Here is a 21,692-nt window from a genome sequence, read left to right on the forward strand (position 1 = left end):
TCCTGGTTTACTGCCCAAATCCCTTCATCCCCAGTCTGTACTGATATTGAGGGTTGCGCCAACCAAGGTGTAGGACCGTTCACTTGCCTTTGTTGAACCTGATAACATTCCCATGATCCCACTCCTCCAACTTGGACAAGTCCCTCTGTATGGCATCCCATCCCTTAGGAGTGTCAACCACACCACTCAGCTCGGTGTCATCTGCAAACCTGCTGAGGGTGCACCTGATCCCATGGAATATGTCACTGATGAAGACATTGAATAGCACCGGTCTCAGTGCAGACCTGAGGGACACCACTCATCACTGATCTCTATCTGGACATTGAGCCATTGGCCACTACTTTCTGAGTGTGATCATTCAACCAGGAGTCCACCTCTCTCCAATTTATACAAGGATTTTGTGGGGCACCATGTCAAAGGCTTTAGAAAAGTTCAAATACATGACATCTGCAGCCTTCTGTTGTCTACTGATGTAATCACTCCATTGCAGAAAGCCATAAGATTGCTCAGGAAGGGCTTGCCCTGGGTGCACCCATGCTAGCTGTCCCAAATCACCTCACTGTCCTGCATGTGCCTTCACAGAGCTTCTAGGAGGGTCTGTTCCATGATCTGCCCAGGCACAGAGGTGAGGCTGACAGACTGGTAGTTCCCAGGGTCCTCCTTTCTACTCTTTTTAAAAATTGGTGCAATGTTTCCCTTTTTCCAGTTACCAGGGTCTGCCATGACTTTTCAAATATCATTGGAGAGTGGTTTGGCTATGACATCAGCCAATTCCCTCAGGACTAGAATATACCTCATCAGGTCCCATAGACTTATGTATGTTCAGGTTCCCCAGGTGGACAGAACACAAGCCTAGGCAATAGCACGGGCTTGAGGAAAAATGGCTGGAAAGCTGCCTGGCTGACAGCCAGCTGAACATGAGCCAGCAGTGTGCCCAGGCAGCCAAGAAGGTCAGTGGCATCCTCGCTTGTATCAGCAATAGTGTGGCCAGCAGCACCAGGGAAGCGATTGTCCCTCTGTACTCAGCACTGGTGAGGCTGCACCTGAAATCCCATGTTTAGTTCTGGGTCCCTCACAACAACAAAGTCGTTGACGTGTTGGAGCAGGTCCAGAGAAGGCAATAGAGCTGGTTAAGGGTCTGGAGCACAAGTCTTATGAGGAGCAGCTGAGGGAGCTGGGGGTGTTGAGTCTGGAGAAAAGGAGAGTTGGGGGGGGAGGCGGGGACCTTATCGCTCTCTATAACTACCTGACAGGAGGTTGTAGCCAGGTGGGCATCAGTCTCTTCTCCCAGGTAATAGGGCAAGAGGAAAAGGCCTCGAGTTGTACCATGGAAAGTTTAGATTGGATATGAGGAGAATTTTCTTCACCAAAAGGGTTGTCAAGCACTGGGACATGCTGTCCAGGGAAGCGGTTGAATCATCATCCTTGGACGTATTTAAAAGAAATGCAGATGTCACGCTTGGGGACACAGTTTAATGGTGTAGTTGAACTCAATGATCTTAAAGATCTTTTTCAACTTATATGATTCTATGATTTTCTAACAGTATGAGGCACTTTGCTCCTCCAGTCCCTGTCTTGCAGTCCATCCACTCAGGAAGTGTGGGAAGAGAGGTTGCCAGTGAAGACCGAGCCAGAAATTCTGTTGAGTACCTCAGTCTCCTCCTCATCTGGCAAGACCGGTTTGCCAGTCTTGTTCATAAGGGGGGGTTCGCTTTCTTTGACTTTTCTTTTCTGAGTGACATACCTGTAGAAGCCCTTCTTTGCATTTCTTGCCAAGTCCAGCTCCAGCCATGCTTTGGCCTTCCAGACCTCCACCTTACACAACAAGGCAGTATTCCTATACTCTTCCCAGGATACCTGTCCCCGCTTCCACTGTTTGTCTAAGTTCTAGCGTGTAAGCTGCGACAATATCACAATTTTTTTATACAATTTTCTTTAGCTTTTCTTTTAAACACCTCATTTTTCCTTTTTCCTCCCATGTTTCCTACTGAATATTTAACTTTCCCACCAAGAAGTGCTAAGTACATGCACATTTTACAGTACCTTGCAATAGAAAATCCATTTGAGGCTGAATTTTCTCCACATAACACATGATAGAAACTTTTTTTTTTAAGTTTCACATTGAGCCAATATATAGCATACAGCATGCTCAAGGGAACAAAGAGTTAGAAATTAATTTGTTTAGAGCACAAGAGCTACAAAAACATATGAAATGCCTGGCAGAAATCAGGAGCTTAAGAGCAGGTAAGTCCACAAAGATGTCACATAAAGAAAAAACTATTTGAATACACCTCTAAAAGCCTTCTGTCCAAGAAACAGAAGCAAATGAGACACTCAATACAAGATTGTTAGAAAACAGGTACAATATTCTGTTATAAAACAGCCTTAACATGATAAGAATCAGGACAAGATGTAAGCTCACACAACATCCAGTGCTCAATCCTTCCTGGCAACCAAGAAAGTTTCTGCCTGAGTGTCAGGCCTTAAGAGCTGCCACCAGCCCCATGTGGCTCCTACTGTCAGAGAAGTTCAAAACCTGGAACCCATCTCAGAGCTTCAAAGAGACTGAAGAGTTCTCACATCCACAGATGTCAGATCTTCACAAAGAGGAGGTAGAGAGAGAGAAGCAGACTGGAAAACAAAGCACTACTTTTCTAATTTCTGTCAGTTTTCTACATGAGGAATCTGTTCTCTTTAACCTGTCCCACCAGCACACTTTCATTTCCTTCCTCATCTGAAAATTTTTTGCCTTCCTCCCCTTAATATGTGTCGTTATTCCCATGGATTCACAAAATTAAAGGATGAATGGCAGCTAATGGAAAGAGATGCCAAAAATAACTTGTTTCTTTGAGAGTTTTGTTTGGAGCTATTTATTTGTTTGTTTTGTTGTTTGCAGTTTTTTTAATACTCACAGCATCTATACTCACAATGTCATGGACACATCTTTTTTTCCCCAAATTAGACCTTGGCTATTAGACTGTTCGATTTTGTTTTTAATAAAGGCAAATAGGAAAGAACGAAATTAGAGGAAAATAAGGAACAAATCTAAAGGTACCACATTTCTGCTCTGTAGGATACAAATAGACTCCAACCACACAGTAAGTTTATTAACTTCTATCGCACAGAGTGCAGTACCATGGAAGTACAGATGAGAAAGTTTCACACTTGGAAACTGCTGTCTTGTAAAAACACACTTGACTATGTATGTCTACCTCGTAGTTTGCAACACTTTAAACTGAGGTGTCAGAAAAAATTCATCCTCAACCAAGACATTAAGAATAGCAAGGAAATGTGCTTGTACTTATACTTGAAACTTGACCTCTATTGATTACCTAATTAATCATTAAACTATTTGTCAGTGGCTGAAGTATTACATTCTCCCTAGTCAAAGCATAATTTCAATTTATTGTTATTAGAGTAATTCCTTCCCTTGTAGATTTCCCAAGGAATTAGACATCCTAGTTATGAGCTGGAGAACATGCTCCCAAGCACAGGATTTCTACAAGAAAGTTTTAATAACACCTACAAATCATACACACACTTTCAATCAAAATAGCACTGAAAAAATATCTTCACTTCACTACAACTAATATTTTCTTAAAATTCCAGAAAAATTATTTTGAAAATGGGCAGTTGTAAAACATTCTAATTACAGGCATGACCACTTGTTAAAAATGTGAGCACAGAACAAGTTGAAATTAGGCAGATCCAAAAACAGTATTTGTAAAATCCTGACTTTGAACTCTGTCCCAGACTGAAAGGATACTTTCTGAAGAAACAGTTTGAACCTCAATTGTTACTCTGTCTTTCAGTTGTCTTATTATTTGATATAATTCTGTGACCAATGAGTATGAAAATCTGTACAAATCCCCCTAGATTTTAAACAAAAAGTAACTTAATTTGCTCCCACTAGCCAACTATCACTTCTGCTAAGGAGACAGCAGTTACTTTTCACAGAAACATTGTTTGGTTACGATATCTTATTATGAAGGTATAATGTGGTAGGAAATTGCTTCAAATTGATACAATTAATTTAATTTTGGAAAAATTTCTTTTATCTAGTTTACTACAATACATTTAGATATACATTTCCTCTCTGAAGAAAAAAAAGTTTAAAGAAATTATTCTAACAGAAATCTTAGGGCAGTATCCTTTTACTGCAGTAGATTTAAAGATTCCTCATATTTCATAAATATTTCATGGGGCATTTTACAAAGAAAACATTAATTTGCCAGCCTTTTAACCCCACGAGCAATTACTAGAGCTATTAACCACTACGCCTAAAATACATTAGGGCAAACAACCAAGTCTACAAGTATTTTTCTTGGAACTATAAGCTTATAATTCTACCCATTACAAATAAATAAAAAATATGTCAAGAAATATTAGAGGAGTTCAAAATTTCTCTGTATGTATTATTCATTTCTGATACAGCTGTTATTTCATTGAGATCACTGTAAATGGCTACATGAAGCGATGGCCTGCATGAACAACTCCACGACAGATGTGATAAACTAGATTTACATGTTTTATGTTCCTATAACATAAATTCCCTGGGTATTTTAACTATACAAAGCTGGAAAATTCTTTCAAGAGCACAGATGCACAGAACTGCAGCTCCCCCAACAGCATGTTATAATACAGGCAGCACATATAGAAAATAGCTTTAATAGAGGGCTTGTTATTACTATGGCAACCACAGCAACTGGTTTTCAAAATGAATAATAGCTCTGTTAGGCACTTCATTAATTTATTTTTTTTTTAAATCAAACCCTGCCTTTAATCTTCTCAATGGAACAAAGCGTTACTCTGAATGCATGCAGAAACAGGAAATAAAGTCCAATCCACTCTTGTAAAAAGAGGGGAAGATCCTTTTCAGAACCTTCGGTAGAAAAGAACAGGAAAGTACATCTTGTCTGTTATTTCACATCGAAAGTCAGAGAAGCATAAATAGATGAGGTTGGTGTTAGAAGGTAAAGAAAAGCAAGTGAACATAAGATTATAAACACTAAGGCAAAAGGAAGATTAATAAAACTGCTAAGAAAGACCTACAAGTGAAGCCAATGATGGAAACGATGGTAAGTAATGGAGAATAACTATACCAGCAGAAGATGTCAAGTGGCATTATAGTTTTTCACAGTTCTCCCAAAACATTCGATGTCTGTGCATCATAAACTGTAATGCCATTCAAACAGTCTCTAACAAACTTTCCAAGTAAAACCAAGGGAAAAGCTTTTAAACCCTATTCTGAATGTTTTTTAAAAAATTGTAGCTCTTACTGTTTTAATTATGAGTCTTTACTCCAGTGGTTGCACCGGGAATATCATTTCAGTTCAGCTATACCTTAGATTCTATTATATCAAATTCCTGTAAAAGGCAAGCCCATAACCTCTAATCCATACAAGTTTCTGTCAGTTAACTGCAAACATGCAAACATCTCCAGAGCAGTTGGCCATTATGGCTGAAATACAGTGATCATGACTTGAAAAGACAGATAGAACTAATGTCACATCACATGAAGCAGCAGCAGGACACACATTCACTTTATACTATATATCAACAAACTGAAAGAAGAATAAGCACTAACATGATCAACTACAAGCAGTTCCAGGCTGCAAGGGGCAATAAAGTTCTAAATTATATGGGTGAACTAGGAGCATAGAGATAAATCACTATGTAGCTCAGGGCAGATAAATTAATGAAGTTGGGAACAAAATTAAGTGCAATTCAATTAATGCATTTTGTAAAGTTACTGAAACTTTTCACCAGCATCAGTTTGGCAAGCAATTTTAAAGGACATAACAGATTGTTGTTACAGAACACTGTATTTATGAGCCCTAAATTAAAGGTAATTACTTTGTTAAATCAGGTTTAATATAAAACTAGAATGGATGTGAGCACAAATAGGAAAATCCTACTTTTCAAGTTGCTGCAACAATACAGATGACCACTGTGATGAGAAGTTTTCTTTCTGAATTTAATTTCTAGAGAACCATCCTAGAATTCTTTTATTATAGTACACACAGGCAACTAGTTATTGTTATGAGATAATCTGAGATAACACCATTTTTAATTCCCGTAAAACTATGTAATTATTTTCTGCCATCAGATTAATCAAGAATTTGGCTACTCTTTACATGTTCTGTAAGACTTCACAGCAATCTACTAATTGTATAGCAAAGAACTACCTAAGAGAGCACAAGACTCAGCAGCTACTGGTACTCTATGAAATCTCTTTTTTGAGATTTCGTTACAATAAGGAAAAGAAATAGATGAGGTTTCAAAAATACAATGAAAAGTGCTGTTGAATGTGAACATAAGACACAGCAATATCAATAAATTTAAGATGGGAACACTTTACCATTTTCATGGGTGCTTTTACAGGGCCTTCTATTATTTTTATCAAAGTAGTATGCTAAAACTTCCGTATGTTATTTTGTTCATCTTGTGAAAATGACTACTTTACTTCATGACTAAGTAGAAAGAAAAGTGACCTTAACAAGCAAAACAGCTTTACAACTTAAGAAATTAGTTGGTTTGACTCTAAAAAAAGTGATATACATGTTTTATGTTGCATAACAGTAGCATTACAACATTGTGAAGCTTTATTAAATCAGAAAAACACAGTACACCAAGCTCACTGTTGGTTGTTGCTTGTTTCTGACATCCAATTACATACTCATTAGACATATAGTGTAAAAAAATCAGAAAATTAGTTGATTTTAAGATAAAGAAGGAATTAAGGAAGTGCTTTAATAGGCTAATTTTTAAATTCATATTAAAACACCCATCATACAACTGCTATGCTGAGGCTGCAACTATGTGATAACTTGTTTGTTTTTGTCATCTGATTTTATAAACATAGTCTGCTTACACTGTTTACACATGTAAACAGCTCCCCAAAATATTGTGCAAGACTACTTAAAAGCACAAGTTTAACAAATTTAATAGAATTGAACTTTAATTGGAAATCTGACAGACACAGAAGTACTGTTCCTCTAATATGTACAAAGTGCCTGTTGAAGGAAAGAAATTTCTTCCCAGAGAAACTCTCCCTATGCTGCTTTGTTACAGTTCCATCCCCTCCTCTTAAAGCAACCAATTGTTCGCAAAAGATTCTGCAATCTCACCTTCACTCAGTGACAGAAGCTCCACTGCAAGGAAGGACAAGGCATGAAATTAAGTAAGTCTATATCTTGACTGCAAGTCAAGCATAAGCACAGGTTGATTGCACAAAACAACTGCTGCAAATTGTTCCTTCTGAATAACCTGGCATGCAGTACCAGGAGTGGGAGGCTACACAGACACACAGACCCTGCAGTCCACTCTGCAGCTGTCTACTAAAACCAGCAATACTACCAACAGTCCTATCCTGCTTCCTGAATTTGCATTCAGTACACCTCAATGTGAGCTAATTGACAGGGGTCAGTCCTCAAGTCCCTCACCAACCAAAACTGCTTGTTACAACAGGCTCCTTCCACCAGCCCACATTTCTTGCAATAACATGCTTCTACTTTTTTAGCAATTTTCATTCTGTAACTTTAACTTTATGAGACTATCTCCCCATGCTTTGCATTATACTACTACTTGAAGGTAAATTGTTAGGGCCATTGAATACCTCTCTCTTGCAGCACAAAACACATACCTAGAAGTAACATTTCTATAGGAATAGGGTTTTTTTCATACAGCTAACTGCTCTTGAGATCCAATTCACATTATTTGTCCCCATTTATAACATAGGTAATAACATAGCAATAGTCAAATAAGAAGTGCCAAATGGAAGTAAGGCATGTTATTTGCATGTATTTATCATACAAACAACAAAAATGCCTGCAGGACAGAGAAGTGTCGTGGGAGGTCTCAAAGAAAGACTCAAAACAATTACTAGGGCAATTATAAATTATAAGCATGAGTTGATTAGTTCAGCTCTACAAAATATTAAAAATTAATTAAGGGCACTTTTGAGCCATGGAAATAGGCTCTTTATTCATAAATAAGAGTAAAATAACCTAAAAATTAATTATTTTATATTCTGAGAATTCTGAGGTGTTTTTTCCAATTCCTTTCCTAGTTCATGTTCTCAGATAATGCCTCGCTCTAATAACCATTTGTGTATGTAAGCACCTGCTGGATAAAACTGTACATTGAAACTTTGAGAATGACTCTGTCATTATATATTTATGTAATATTTACCAGAGGATTCATATCCCAATTACAGTCTATACCTGGTATATTATTTGATGGGGTTGATAGAACCTACCTATTTCTACAAGTTCACAACACCCAATCTGTGGACTAAACCCAACTTCAGAATCTGTTGGTGGCTAAAATAATCTTCACTTTCAAATTTATACACATAGTCCACTGTTTTGAGAGTGAAAGAACACATTCTTTCACAACTTTTAGTTGACATACAAGACTAATATTGTATTTTACACTGTCTTTATAGGATAATGATTATTCAAATGTGACTGAACGGATTTCAAGGTCATTTGTATTACTTTGTGTTCATAGTTAAAGCTGATTTCTTACATTATAATAAGCGAAAAGTCTTGAGTTGAAAATGTGCATGACATGGCTACAGTTCCACAGATTAACTTTATTTTATATTGCTTTGAAAGGACTTGTCACATAATCTATTCCAACAATATGCAAAACTATATCAAGGAAACGAAGACAAAAGAAATATTTTACTTCTCTTACTTCTAAGCAAAACAAATACTAATACTTGCAGAAATGAACAGAAATATTTGCAAAAATGTCTCCAAGTCTTACTAATTCAATTCATCATGACAAACAAAACCCAACTCTCTCTAGTTCTAACACAACACAGACCCACAAACACCACAACATCACACACACACAAACAGCATAAGCCAGCTGCAACACAATAGCTATCTGACCCCGCATTATTCAGTACAAATTTTAGCTTGGAGCCTGTTGCCTAGTTCTACCTTAGTCCATTTTCAGTATTGCTCTGAAGAAAAACAGGAAAAAATAAAAAAACACTCCAACAAGAAATGAAAAAACCACCACACATAATGCACAACAGTTTCCCAGTCTACTGTTGTCATTATAAATCAAGAATTCTTCTAAATGCAGTCTTCATTGTAGCACAGAGCCAAACTAAGCATCTTCCAAAAATGCATACATTTAAAATGCATATACATATTTGCATGTATACATGCATAGACACTTTCCCTAATATATACCAATAATGTAGTCCAAGCACTACTATCATATATGATCTACTCCTAATAGCTTCATATTCAAGAGTTTGCATGCCATCAATAAAATTTATTTCTTTCACTAAGAAAAATCATTATATATATATATACATATATGCAGGCTACTGGATATATTCCAGATACAAAAGTAAAGTTATTTGCATCAAAAAAATCAAAACCTGGTTTCAAATTCTACTCACACAACTTCAAATTCTGTACTGATTACTTTGCACAGCAAAAGAAAGAACAAGCTTCCTAAAAACAGACCTAGAAAAGGCATTATTTAGTGATTTGTACAGGAAATAATACTGAGAGCTTACTAAATATTTTTCACATTTTAATATCAAGCAAACGTACTCAAATTTCATATCCTATATTTCAGTGTGAGATTTATAAAGTTCAATAGGGAAAAAAAAACAAACCCAGTTCGTTTAAACAACTTGCCATCAGCAGGGTGATTGCACTCCTACTAAGAGTGAAAATTTTCTTGCGAAATTATTTTACTTTAATCCATAAATCTGATTTACCAGGAAAGCATTCCCAACTAATTAGACAGCACAAGCAAAATGGATAGTTTTAAATTAAACTCTGTCTTCTGACTTTGTAACCTTACATAACAAAGATTTTTACCATTACAACATTCTTAAAAACTATGAGTTTTCATCTCAGTCACTGTCACATAACTCATAACATCTTAGATCAAAGGGAGAAAAAGTGATATTTGATTATCATTTTTGAGTTTATGAAAAATATGTAATGTTTCAACACCTCACTTTATTCACAGTTGCATTTCACAAGAATGTCCTATAACTCACTGAAGTGCTAAGTCTCGTCCAGTTCAGATTATTTCCACAGTTGTATTTTGCTAGCATCAATCTCACAATAAGACACAGCACAAAAAGAAAAAAAAAAGCCACAACTTGGACTATACTACACTGGAGAAGTACCATGACAACTACTGAACAGGAGATACCAATTCAAGACCTGCAAACATGCAATTTCTACTTCCTTCTGTAGTAGATACCCTGCAGATATCTTCTAGAATGGTCTACCTCAAAGACATTTTCTGTATTAATTATTTTGCCATAAACTTCTCCTTCTAATCACAAAGTTCTCCAAATGCAGTGCACTAATTCTACTTACTCCAGATTTTCACTTGGGATACAAAGCCATTTGATTCTGTGATACCCTCTCAGCACTTGTATTGACTATTCAGCAGCTAAAATCCAGTGCACAAAGGGAACAGTCAAGTTATCTGACAATACATTTGTTTTCACATTAGCATGTTGTCAGCACTCACAGATGAGACACAGAACTACTGTATCAGCCTGCGAACATGAAGAATGCTCACTGAGTAGAGAAGCAGCAATACTTACACGCCTCATCGTCTCTCACATTTCTATTTATTTCTAAGCATGAAGATCACTCTTTCACTCCATGCTGTTCCATTATCAGGCATTAACAATACACACAGCTAATTATACTTTGGGGTTTTTTCTCCAGAGGTTAGTCTAGTAGGAAGAAATAATTTGAGAAAGAACAAGAAGCCATCGAACACCCTACATATTAGAAGGATGTACACAAATCACTTATTAAAGTGTGAATACTAGAAGTTTTCAATTTTATTCTTTCTTTTGCCAGATCAATTCTAAATGTTGAAAGGATTAGATCCTAACCAAACTGTCAGACAGACAACACATCAAACAGGAAAATTGTATAGCTTAAGAATAATTTAGATGTATTTCATAGCTCCTATAAGAAACACTCACCAAGATCTGTATTGGGGCCAGCAAGTAGCTGCTTAAATTTGTCTAATCGGGATGCTTCTCTTTCAGTTAATCCAGGAGTAACTGAGGTGTTGTAGTCTCCCATTGCACTCACCAAGGGAGGTGTGGACGTTTGTGGAAGTGACTGTGATCTCTGCATGGAAGAATTTTCACTTGCATTATCTGAGGGGAAAAAGAAGCAACTAGCAGTTAGCCTCAGCTAGTAAGAAGGCTACTGATCACTTGAATTCTGTTTTTGAAAAATGCAAATTCAAGTACAGCGTAAGTTTGGACTTCAAATTACTTTGATATAGCAGAAGCAGCATTCCTCTTTCAAGCAGCATTCCACAATTAAAACACATCAATGAGAGATCGTACTAACATCAAGGCTAATGGGTTTCTAAAATCTCTGTGTTACCAAAAGCTGCTCATATTCCCCTTGCCATTCTCTAAAAAAACAAATTGAGAAAAAAAAACAAACTGAGAAATCACTGCAATTGGTTACTTTAAAGCTTATACATAAGCCACAGACCAGATCACAAGAGTGAATTTCCCAGTCCCCATGCATGATTTTCTCCAATTTTTTAATATATTTTATACGGTACTACTTTAATAAGAATTTTTCACATTAGCATTACTATTAATTGCATACATCTTGGTGCATCCAACCAATAAAATACATTCAGTAGTGGAAGTTCCTTCCAAAACTGAAGATTTATTAAGGCTGAAAACAAAGGAAGTTTAATTATTCTTGCCTCACACATGTACTTCTCACGCACATACATTACAGTTTAGTATGGCATGCAGTCTCTCCCTCAGACAAATCAATGTTAATAAACAGTATTCTCCTGTGGTATTAAGAAAATGTTGGGAAGTGGCTATTGTTTTACAGGGCAAATATTATAGCTCTCTTCGTTTAACTTGCAACATCTTTTTCACTTTTTAATATACCTGATGCACTCGCTGTATGACCTTCACTGACTGATTTAACAAGCCTATTATCACCACATGCAACTGAAGTCAGCTGTGCAAATTCCTCTTGTTTTTCTTCCTGTAGATGTTCTTCCTGAAATTTATGCTGTTCTTGTAGCTTGCTGTGATTCTGAATTACTTTGTGAGCTGTTTCCATGACCACTTCTGTATTTAAGTTTTCAGCAGCTATTGCTAACAGTTCATCATCGTCATCCCCAAGATCCCAGGCATCACTTGTGTTACTTTCAAATTCTTGGAAGGTGCTGACTTTCTTCAGTTTCACTGGAGTTGTAGGAGGCTTTGAACCTGGTTTTACCAAGCTGTTCAAAACCAAATAAACAATATTTAGAAAACTAGTAATGAAGCTATGGATAGAACTAAAAAGCAAAATACATACTTGATACTATATAGGTAGAAAATATTTATCACCCTCCACTCATGTTACTGCTACATCCATCCATGATAACACACAGCTGAAGAAGTCTGAGAACAAAGGCTGTAAAAACTGACTCCTCTTTGAACAGAAGCTGAACAAATCTTTCCTTCCCTTGTGCTAAGAAAACAAAAAAAAAAAAGACCAACCCCCAAGTCAAATAAAAGGATTACTACTAGAATAGCTTACAAAAGAGACAGGACACATTGCACTGCTCTTGCTTCATAAATTTCTGTAGAGGTTTTATCCCTTTCAATGCAACTGCTGTATAACAGCACAGGAGCCATAATCAAGTCATGGTCTACTCCTAAGTCATCATAAGCAGTCATGCAATACAACCACTGTCATAAACAAATCAAGTCTCACCTTAAACTTATTAAATCTATCATTCCTCCCCATTCAGGCATGCCAGCGTGGATTTGTTTCAGAACTTTGCTCTTCCCACAGGCAAGATATCTCCTCTACTTACTAGTCTAAGTGGACCCTGATCAGCTCCTAATCTTTTGCCCCTCTATCAACGTGCAGTGTGAGATATGAACCAATATCACTCCCTCGCCTGGCACTTGTTCTCACTGAAAATAATGCAGAGCAATTACATCTCCCTTCAGAATTCAGTGAATAAGGTATAAAATTCAGAAGGTTTCTTAGTCTGCTCTCAAAAAATAAAAAAGTTACTGCCAGTAGCTTAACTGTGCTTTCACGGAATGGGTCAGGTTGGAAGGGACCACAGTGGGTCATCTGGCCCAACCTCCCTGCTCAAGCAGGGTCATCCTGAACACACAGCATGGAACTGTGGCAATACCGTTCTTGAGTATATTTCTGATCATCCCTGTCTTCCCACCTGAGCTAGTTTATTATTTTTTCTGGTACGATAAGGCTGGCAGAATTGCAACTCAGAAAAACCTCTCACGGAGTCCTCATACAATGTCAGTAGAGTTTCTGTTACATGCTACAGGGAATATCTTCCCTAACAGGTGCTATAACACTTACTCTTTCGCCCAACTTGTCATCACTGTCTAAAACAGCAAGGTCTTTCTCCAATTCTGCCATCTCAAGCAATAAGCTTCTAGTTTTTGTTTCTCTTTATGAGTCTGTATTTTGAATGAATTAATCCCATTTATTTTACTTCAGCCCTCAAAATCACACATTTCAACTGCCTTCAACTTTGTATTATCTGAAAATTAACCAGAATTTTTACTTCTTGCACCATTTTAAAACAGCTCTTAAAAAAAAGTCTAGTAGAAGCACAAGGTCCTTCCAAGCAAATATTTGTCCTTATAACACTTTTCTTTGTCCTTACCATAATTTCCCATGTATAGGCATTTCAAATAAATACTAAAAGTTGGCAATCTGCATTAGTTAAGAGCTGAAGAGCTGACTTGTTGCTCCCAATGTGGTAAGCATCAGGAAGTCACAAAAGAGAAGTCAGAACAGGGAAGTCAAGATTATGACTAAAACTGAAAAAGTAAGATTAACAACAAACTTAATAGCCAACGGGAAAAAAAAAAAAAAGAGATGACAAAATAACTGGAAATCCAAAATACCTGGAATATTTAAATAATAAATTAACTTACGTTCCATGCAATAATGGATCAAAAGGTGGATGCTGAGCTCCATACACATGTTGAATACTAAAGGAAAAGAAAGAAAGTTACCACAAAAGTAATAAATATTTGGAGGGTTTCTGTGTATTAAATAGTAAATAACAAACAGAACTGAAATGTTCCAACGGTTTTCTGTTTCAAAGAATTCCACGTACCACCAAAAATAGTGAGGCTGCAATTGATGTGCATAATAAAATGTTACTTTAAAAAAATCACAGATTTGCCAAATAGGAGCTCTTTGTGAGAACTAAACTAACTTAGTCTGTCTTATTTTTCTGACCAGGATTTAAAACAAGAAATAAGTTAACTCTGCAATAAGAATCTACATTGCTTTAAAATTCTCTTCTCTGATTCATCATTTCTTCATTTGTCTCTTGCAAAAAAAATTAATTCTCAAAGAAATATCTGCAAAGATTTAATCTGCTGTGTACCCTTGTCACCCAAAATCCAAACAGACAATTTTTAACCACTACTAAAAGGATGACAAATTCAAAGAAAAATGCAAATGGTGCCATGTTAGAGAATAAAAGCCATAGAGGTATTAAAAAATGCTTTGAAACAAATAGGCTTCCAAAGATAGATTTATTCACTACAGTGTCTAACATTATAAAACAGCATGTTATTGTGTGAAAAACAAAACTCCCTACAAACTAAACATTCATAACCTCCCAGTTATCAGCTATAAAATCATTTTTAACTAAAATACTCCACAGAAAATGCATCCAGATTTACATGTGGCTTCATAATAGCAATTATTACTACAAAACTCTGATTGTAAGAGAAGGAAATCACATGCAACATTAGCATCTACCTAAACCTGTACCAAAAACCACATAAAAGAAGACAAACATGGTCTCCTGACAAATAAAGAACAATCTCCAGACCAGAAATATAAATAAGTCCAAACTGTAAACCTGAGGTAGAACCAAGCCAAAAAAGCTGTAGTCATAACAAACTTTAAGAAAGACTTTGACTCACAGGACAGGGGCAGCATTAACACTAGTGAAATTAGCCCTGGCAGTGACTGAGATTGGTGGTTTATAAAACTCTGATGATTTTTATGTGATTCCATGCAAAAAAAAAGTCAGTCCACCACCAGCCTTTCCACATGACTGTATTCCATACTCTCCACAGTCAAGTCTCTGTACTTCTTGCTCTACCTTCACATGAGGCTCAAGTGTCACTGTCCACTTCCACACAGAATCTGCCTTTTCCTTACACTGCTCTATCAATACCCACAATGGAAATCTAAACAAATACAAAGCAACAACAATCCTCTCCGTGCCATAAAAAAAAAAAAGAAAGAAAAATCAAAAGCACATTCTCCCCAGTGTCCTTGTTTTGCCACACACCTACAGTTGCCTGCAAATTAACTGCAACTATTCATAAACACCGCACAATGGAGAAGAGTCAAATATGTTTTACCCTCAAGGGACTCAGCAAAGTTACAAAGTAAAAGGTTTAGAGGAACAGCAACGTTGGACTGAAAAAGTTAGTTTATAACTAGAGAAACAAAGCCACTTCCAGTCAGGGCTTATGGGTCACTGAAAACATAGGAAGGTAAATGATGAGCAGGACAGCGTTGTTGAATTCAAGTAAATGGTACGAAGTGCAGAGAACCACAAATACACTCCATTCTCACAAAAAAGAACATAAAAAACTGTACTGTGAGAACAGTTTAGGGATAAGAGCAGAGAATTTTATCGCTAAACTATCATCTGAACATGCATTCCCAGCCTGATATAATAGTCAAGAGAGTTCAGAAGACTTTAGGGGTGCATGCCCTGGAAAACCTTGAGTGAGAGAATGTGTCTTTTAGTTCTTTGCAACGACACAATGACTGGTCTGCTGCTCACACTTCAGGAAGAAAGTCGAGAAACTGATGATATCTGGAAATATCCAGCAGAAACTACAAGTTGTCTCTATGCCCAAAAAATCCAGTTTCCTGCAAAGCATTTAAAAAACACCAAAACTTGTATCAAGTTTTAAAATATCCTGACTTGTACCGCTGCCGAAAGCCAAACACATTCTCCCACTCAAAATCTCCCGGCGAACCAACTCCCAGAATCACGCTGACTCTTTTAACCACGATGTCAGGCTAGGAGCGCACATTCAGATAGTTAGTTAACAATTTCTGATATAAGTTATAACTAACCCTTACTGAGACCACCAGCATCTCCCCCGGGCCCCCGGGGGTGCCCGCGCCGGGAGGCTCCGGGAGAGGAGTTCACAAGGCACCGGGTTCGAGCAGGGACCGACCGCACACGGTCCGTGCAGAGGGGACACACTGCAGGGTCCCGCTGAACTGGGCAGCAAGAACACGGTGTTGTGGAGGCAGCGATGCCGGACTGCCGAGGCCGGGCAGCGCCGCCCCCCGCGGCCCGGCACCGCCATCCTGGGCCCCGACCTTCCCGCGGCGCCGCTTACCTGCCCGGCACCTTCGCGCCGCTCCGCTTCCAGAACTGCTTCCTGCCCCCGTCGCTCGCCATGGCGGCGTCACCTCATCCCCGTCCGCGCCCGCGGCCCCGACCCGGCCCCGCTGCCTCAGGCTTCACTCCCCGCCATGGCCTTCCACGGGAGCGGCACTGAGCGCCGCCATCTTGGCACGCGAAAACAACGCTGCTCCTCATTCGCCCCCCGGAGCGCCCGGGAAGTTTAATCCAATCAGAAGTGAGATTGCTGCCGGGTGGGTCCGGCCGGGCCAATCGCAGCGAAGGAGCGCGGGGAGCGGGCGGTGGCGGCACCGGCCCGGCCCCAGCCCCCGGCTCGGACGTTCCCCCGCGCGGTTCCCGTGGTTCCAAAGCGTTCCCACGAGTTAGGTTTAACTTCGTGGCATTCTGAGTATGAATGTTTTTGGACTTTAATCCTTTTCGATTGAACCATACAGACTAATTCTTCAGCGTACTCCTTACAAAGAAATGCAAAACTCGCTACGTCCGTAGAAGGAAACTTTAATGGAAGAGGACATCAGTTTATAACAAAATCCATCAGATTTTTTTTCCACTTTACCTTTTACAATTATTTCCAATTATTGAGCCAGTTACTGGGTGGTGGCTTTAACCTTTCTCTGTTTTTAAGTTCTCCAATCATTGTACCCACGTCATTTATGGCTTTGGGATGATACAAGGCTCAGAGGGTTTATTTGTCTGTAGATTTCTCAGCAATTCTGGTCCAAGGATAAATCACTTCTGCCAACAAAATAGGTATGGGTTAACGTTGTTCTTTGGAGTATGGCTCCTGAGAAAAAAGTGCTGAGTTACAGGGGTTTTCTGTTCTCTGTGGGATTTACTTTTGGGATTTTTACTTCTAAGAACTGAAAAAAATAAAATGTCTCATAGATCTTTCTAGATCACAGTCCACAGGTGAAAGCTGTAATTTCAATGATACTTATAGATAAATATGCTATGGGTAGTATCATCTATTTGTGTCCTTTAAATAGGATCCCTCTTAAAATTCTGAACCTTGGGTTTTATCAGCATTAAAGAAATACACAAGAAACATAAATGTAATTTATCTATGTCTATTAGCTAAAGTGAAGTGGAATCTGCAAAATCATGAGTGGAACTTTGCTTGGTTGTAGCAAGATAAATTTAAATTAGGCCTGCTGCCGTTAGAATGAGGTACTTTCAGTTGTGACATTCTACCATTAGTATTAATATGGATGTTAAAACTGTGTTTCAATTCTTTCCATTTGTTCATTGTTGATATTTGTCAAAGGGAAATGTAGTTAGATTAAGTCTAGACAGCCCCAGCCATCTGTCATCCTTGTGACAGTTGACCTGGATTCTGAAGTGATGCCATTTAACTTTTGTGTCAGTCTGGTGCAGCCACGTGGAACTTCATTTTAGCAGAGGAGGTTTGATTGAGTTACGTAATCAGGTCAGTACAACCTTAACTTCATTATTAAGTTTTCATTATATTCAGTGTATATTACCTTGTGTTTAAGCTTTTATTGTGTTGCAGAATTTTGTACTGGAAGCAACTAACTATTGCATTGGTTGTTCATGTGAATAAGTCCGAGCTGCAAATGGAGCTACTCTTGTGTCAAGAAGAACTGCAAGGGCATTTGTCTGCTACTGTGGAGGGCTGCTGCCAGTTTAGACCCGTGGGCTGGTCACATAGAGCTGGACTGGGCTCTCTCTGCTGTTTACTTTCTAGTAGGCAAGGACACTATTTCCATTCCCTTTCCATTAACTTTTATATTTTCTCCTTACCCCATGTTTTATTTTATCTCTTACACAAACCTGTGTTGCCAAGGTTCTGGAAATGCAAAGGATTTGGAGAGAGGAACCTTTCAAGACCTCATCGTGTAAGTTGGGAACAATTGTTTATGCCCATAACTCAAGGTGATCTGAGACCACAAAGAGTGTGTTCTTGAAGAGGGCTTATAAAATAGTACTGACTGAGTATCACAAGAAGCAATACAGTACTTGGAAGGAGAATGTGGTCCGAACATGTATTTTAGCAGTGTTCCTGCTTAACCTTTCTGCTTACGGATATGTGACATGGGCAGCTGAGGCTGTGTACAGGTTCCACTGTTCCACTTCTTCTGTTTGAGAAGGAGATCTGCCAGTGTCCAGGTGCTCTCAAGGAGCACAACAACGCTGCAGTCACTGCTGGGACTCACTCGCTGCAGCCGAGGAGCACAGTCTTCAAGAGCATCCAAACACCCAGATCAGCTATTTCAAAGTCTGCACAACTGTATCAACTAAGCTCTGCCTTGCTCAGATGGCAGTAATTTTTCAGTTACCACTTGTATGGGAATTTTTGTTATTTCAGAGCAATAAGAAATATTAAAATGTCTGCTGTAGTATTTGTTCTGCTTCATGCTGTTTGTATGCAAGAATTTATAGTTAGGAGGAGGTCTGTTGCTAGTATGGTCAAATAATGTATTGAGCTACAGAGAGGTTTGTGGACATCTTTCTTTTTTTCTTTTCTCCCTTTTTTTAACTTTTTTTTTCCTTTTTCTTCTCCTTTGTTTTCTTTCTTCTTGACCATTTTTCAGAATCAAGTAACTATGCACAGTTGGTAAATATTATTGAAGATGCTCAGGAATTTTCTGTATGTTCTAAAATGTACAAATGTAGCCATGCTCTTGGCTGATCAGAAGTAGGAGTGTTGTAGCTTGCACTAGAAATGTTTTAAACAAAGTAGACGCTGAGATGTTTGTTTAGTGTCATAGCTGGTGGGCTGTGTGGACAGGTACCAATTTGCTTTTCAGCTCTGTTCTGGAAAGCTTCTGCTGGTACAGCTGTGCTGGTGTGGTTACACAGGTAGACTTTTCTGTGCAGGTACAGTGCATTTTGGGAAAAGAACTCTTTCTGATGATAGATGAGAAAGTATGGATTGATGCTAAACATAAGTAACTAAGCTGACAACAGCACTCCCCTGCTAGCTTAGCTGCACTCAGACCAGGAGGATTTGCTGATAAAGTTGTGTAAGCTGGGGAGTGCTTTTTCCTGCTTATCCTTGCACTGCTGTGTCAGCAACACGCTGCAACATAGACGCAGCTGTGAGGGGTGGTTTAAACTCACCCTACAAACTGACAAGGCCACATTTCTCTAAATGCAATTTTTTGTTTGCTTTAATCAATAAGGGAAAAAAAGTGAATTCAAATGAGACTTCTGTGTTGAAGCATTGTTTTCTGCACAGTTTTATCAACTTAACAAACTAGTGGAAGTGATTCTGAAAGTAGCGCACAAGGCTTTCTACAGTGGCTGGTCACTGTTTCTGTCTGGTCCATGGTCATGCCTTTCTACTAAGCTATTGTATCCATGTACTTTATTGTAATGTCACAGAAGAAGCAGTTCTTTAAAGTAAAACTGAGCAAATGGAGTGAAGTTGCAACCTAACCCAAAATCAGAACTCTGGTAGAATCAGAGGGAGGAAGACAACATTTATTTATCTTGGGTAGAAAACAATCCCAGAGTGTGCAGTACTTGGTTTTCGGACAAAAAGGTATGAGGCAGGATAAGATAAATGGGGTAAGCAACCATGGAAGAAAGAGCAAAGGGATGTTAAAGAAGAGGGATAGGCATAGCTGGATTCAAAGATGTTAGACATGGTCCAGAAAATCACATAGTAACAAGACCTCTTTCAGGATAGTGCAATTTTTCTCCACAAAATTGGAGAGGAAAAAAGAGAGAAGGAATCAACATTAGAGAGTAATGGCCAGGAAGAGTCATCATTGAAGATAAGGCATCATCATAGCATTTTGTAGCTTTTCGTCTGTAAGTGGCCCTTCCTATTACACATGAATTGAAAAAGATTTTGAAAATAAAAGCAGATTGCCAAAATACATTTACAGTGGTAGTGCACATGTATGGAATCATGCACACTCACACTCTGTATTCAATATCAGTAAAAGAAGGCTGTGACACAGTGAAAGAAATAAATAAATAGATAAATATGTGCTGGGTTTGAGTAAATGTCTTTGTCTTGTTTCTTCTTCTAGAAGACTGATAAATGTGGGTAGTTTTCAAAAGTTTTCAATCACTAAGATATTAGTGACAGTGCTCATGTTTACATTTCATACATTTTAAGTGAAGGTTTTTAGTTTTATTTTTGCCTTTGTCAACACAGCAACTGACACGGTCTGTTGGGCGTAGTCTGGAACGGCAATCCTTGTCCAAGAAGTGATTGTTCACCAGCAGACCAGTGTATGGAAATGCTTTTTCCAGGAGTCTGATGCAATATGTAGTTAAGGCTTAAATGACTCAGAGAAGGAAGGACGCTTTGTAAGTGGAAGTACTGGACAGAAGACAGGGAAGTTGGCAAAAGCAACAGAGCCTCTTTCAAACATATTTCTAGTTCCTTGAAATTCCACCTTGTTGTGCCTCCTGTACATACAGTGAAGGTTTAAACATAGCATTACAGCATGACAAAACTTCAAACACTAACAGAAATAAATCAATGCTTTTTTGGCTCTGAGCCATGATAATTCACTTCTGTTCATTGTTACATAGAAAATTACTTTCTTTAACTGATATAACTCATATGAGTTTCTGAATTTCACATTCAACTTGCTATCAGAGCAAGGTGAAAAGCAAAATCACTGGAGCATTAGTTTATATTTCCTGAAGCTAAAAGACCTTGAGATATTGGGAGAATTTTAAAGATGCCAGAAAACCTGCTTGGTACTGCAGCTTGATGAGGAAATAGGCAATACTGGTTCTCTAAGGTCACTAGGAGTAGGCAGTTTCTTGGAACAGGCACAGAACCACTTTTTTTTTTCTTTTTTTTTTTTTTGGGGAAGTCACAACAAATAGCAAAGCTATTGCTTTATCTAAAAATTGGACATGGAGTAGGGCAAAATGTAAAAGATGGGTGTCTTGGAGCTTTTCTGAATCTACAAATTGTCTTTTTTTTTTTTTTTGAATATCATCTATAATGTACTGGAGTGCAAAACTATATTTGGGCACATAATATGAGAGTGAGTAGGGCTCTCAGATCCTTTAAGTTTCTGTTTAAAACAGCCATAGTCATCTTGCTATGTGCCTCACCTTTTTTTCTTTCTTTCACAGTTTGTATTATTTAATTTTTTTCAAGAAAGTACCTGAAACAAAGTGTCTTGTAACTCTAAGGAGGAATTCTACAGCAAATTTCAGTGCTTTGGTTCAACCACGAAGTTTTGGTCATTTTTATTTTAATGGACAACTTAATCTCAAATTTCATGAAAAACACCAGAGAG

At 38.2% G+C, this 21,692-nt stretch overlaps 1 protein-coding gene and 1 long non-coding RNA gene across 4 annotated transcripts in view; one reads left to right on the forward strand and one right to left on the reverse strand.

Annotated features, from left to right (window-relative positions):
• The window catches only part of TBC1D22A (TBC1 domain family member 22A), a 156,236-nt gene extending 139,614 nt beyond the window's left edge, over positions 1-16,622 (reverse strand). Inside the window, exons 1-4 of one of the 2 annotated variants that reach the window (XM_064656246.1) lie at positions 16,430-16,622; positions 13,973-14,029; positions 11,945-12,285; positions 10,997-11,176 (exon numbers count right to left, since the gene is read on the reverse strand). In XM_064656246.1, coding sequence (XP_064512316.1) covers positions 10,997-11,176; positions 11,945-12,285; positions 13,973-14,029; positions 16,430-16,491 — 640 coding nt within the window. In that variant the 5' untranslated portion in view covers positions 16,492-16,622. The remainder of the gene's footprint in view (positions 1-10,996; positions 11,177-11,944; positions 12,286-13,972; positions 14,030-16,429) is intronic. The other variant, XM_064656248.1, reaches the window with a different exon arrangement.
• Positions 16,623-16,711: 89 nt separating this feature from the next.
• Positions 16,712-18,815, forward strand: LOC135414917 (uncharacterized). Of its 2 annotated transcripts, none has more exons than XR_010430904.1 (2): positions 16,712-17,881; positions 18,018-18,815. It is a non-coding gene; the product is annotated as an uncharacterized LOC135414917 (long non-coding RNA). The 2 variants fall into 2 exon arrangements; XR_010430905.1 differs by having other exon boundaries at positions 18,260-18,815.
• Positions 18,816-21,692: the final 2,877 nt, after the last annotated feature.

Source organism: Pseudopipra pipra, chromosome 5 (assembly GCF_036250125.1).
Source record: "Pseudopipra pipra isolate bDixPip1 chromosome 5, bDixPip1.hap1, whole genome shotgun sequence".
In the NCBI taxonomy this organism is placed as follows: Eukaryota; Metazoa; Chordata; class Aves; order Passeriformes; family Pipridae; genus Pseudopipra; species Pseudopipra pipra.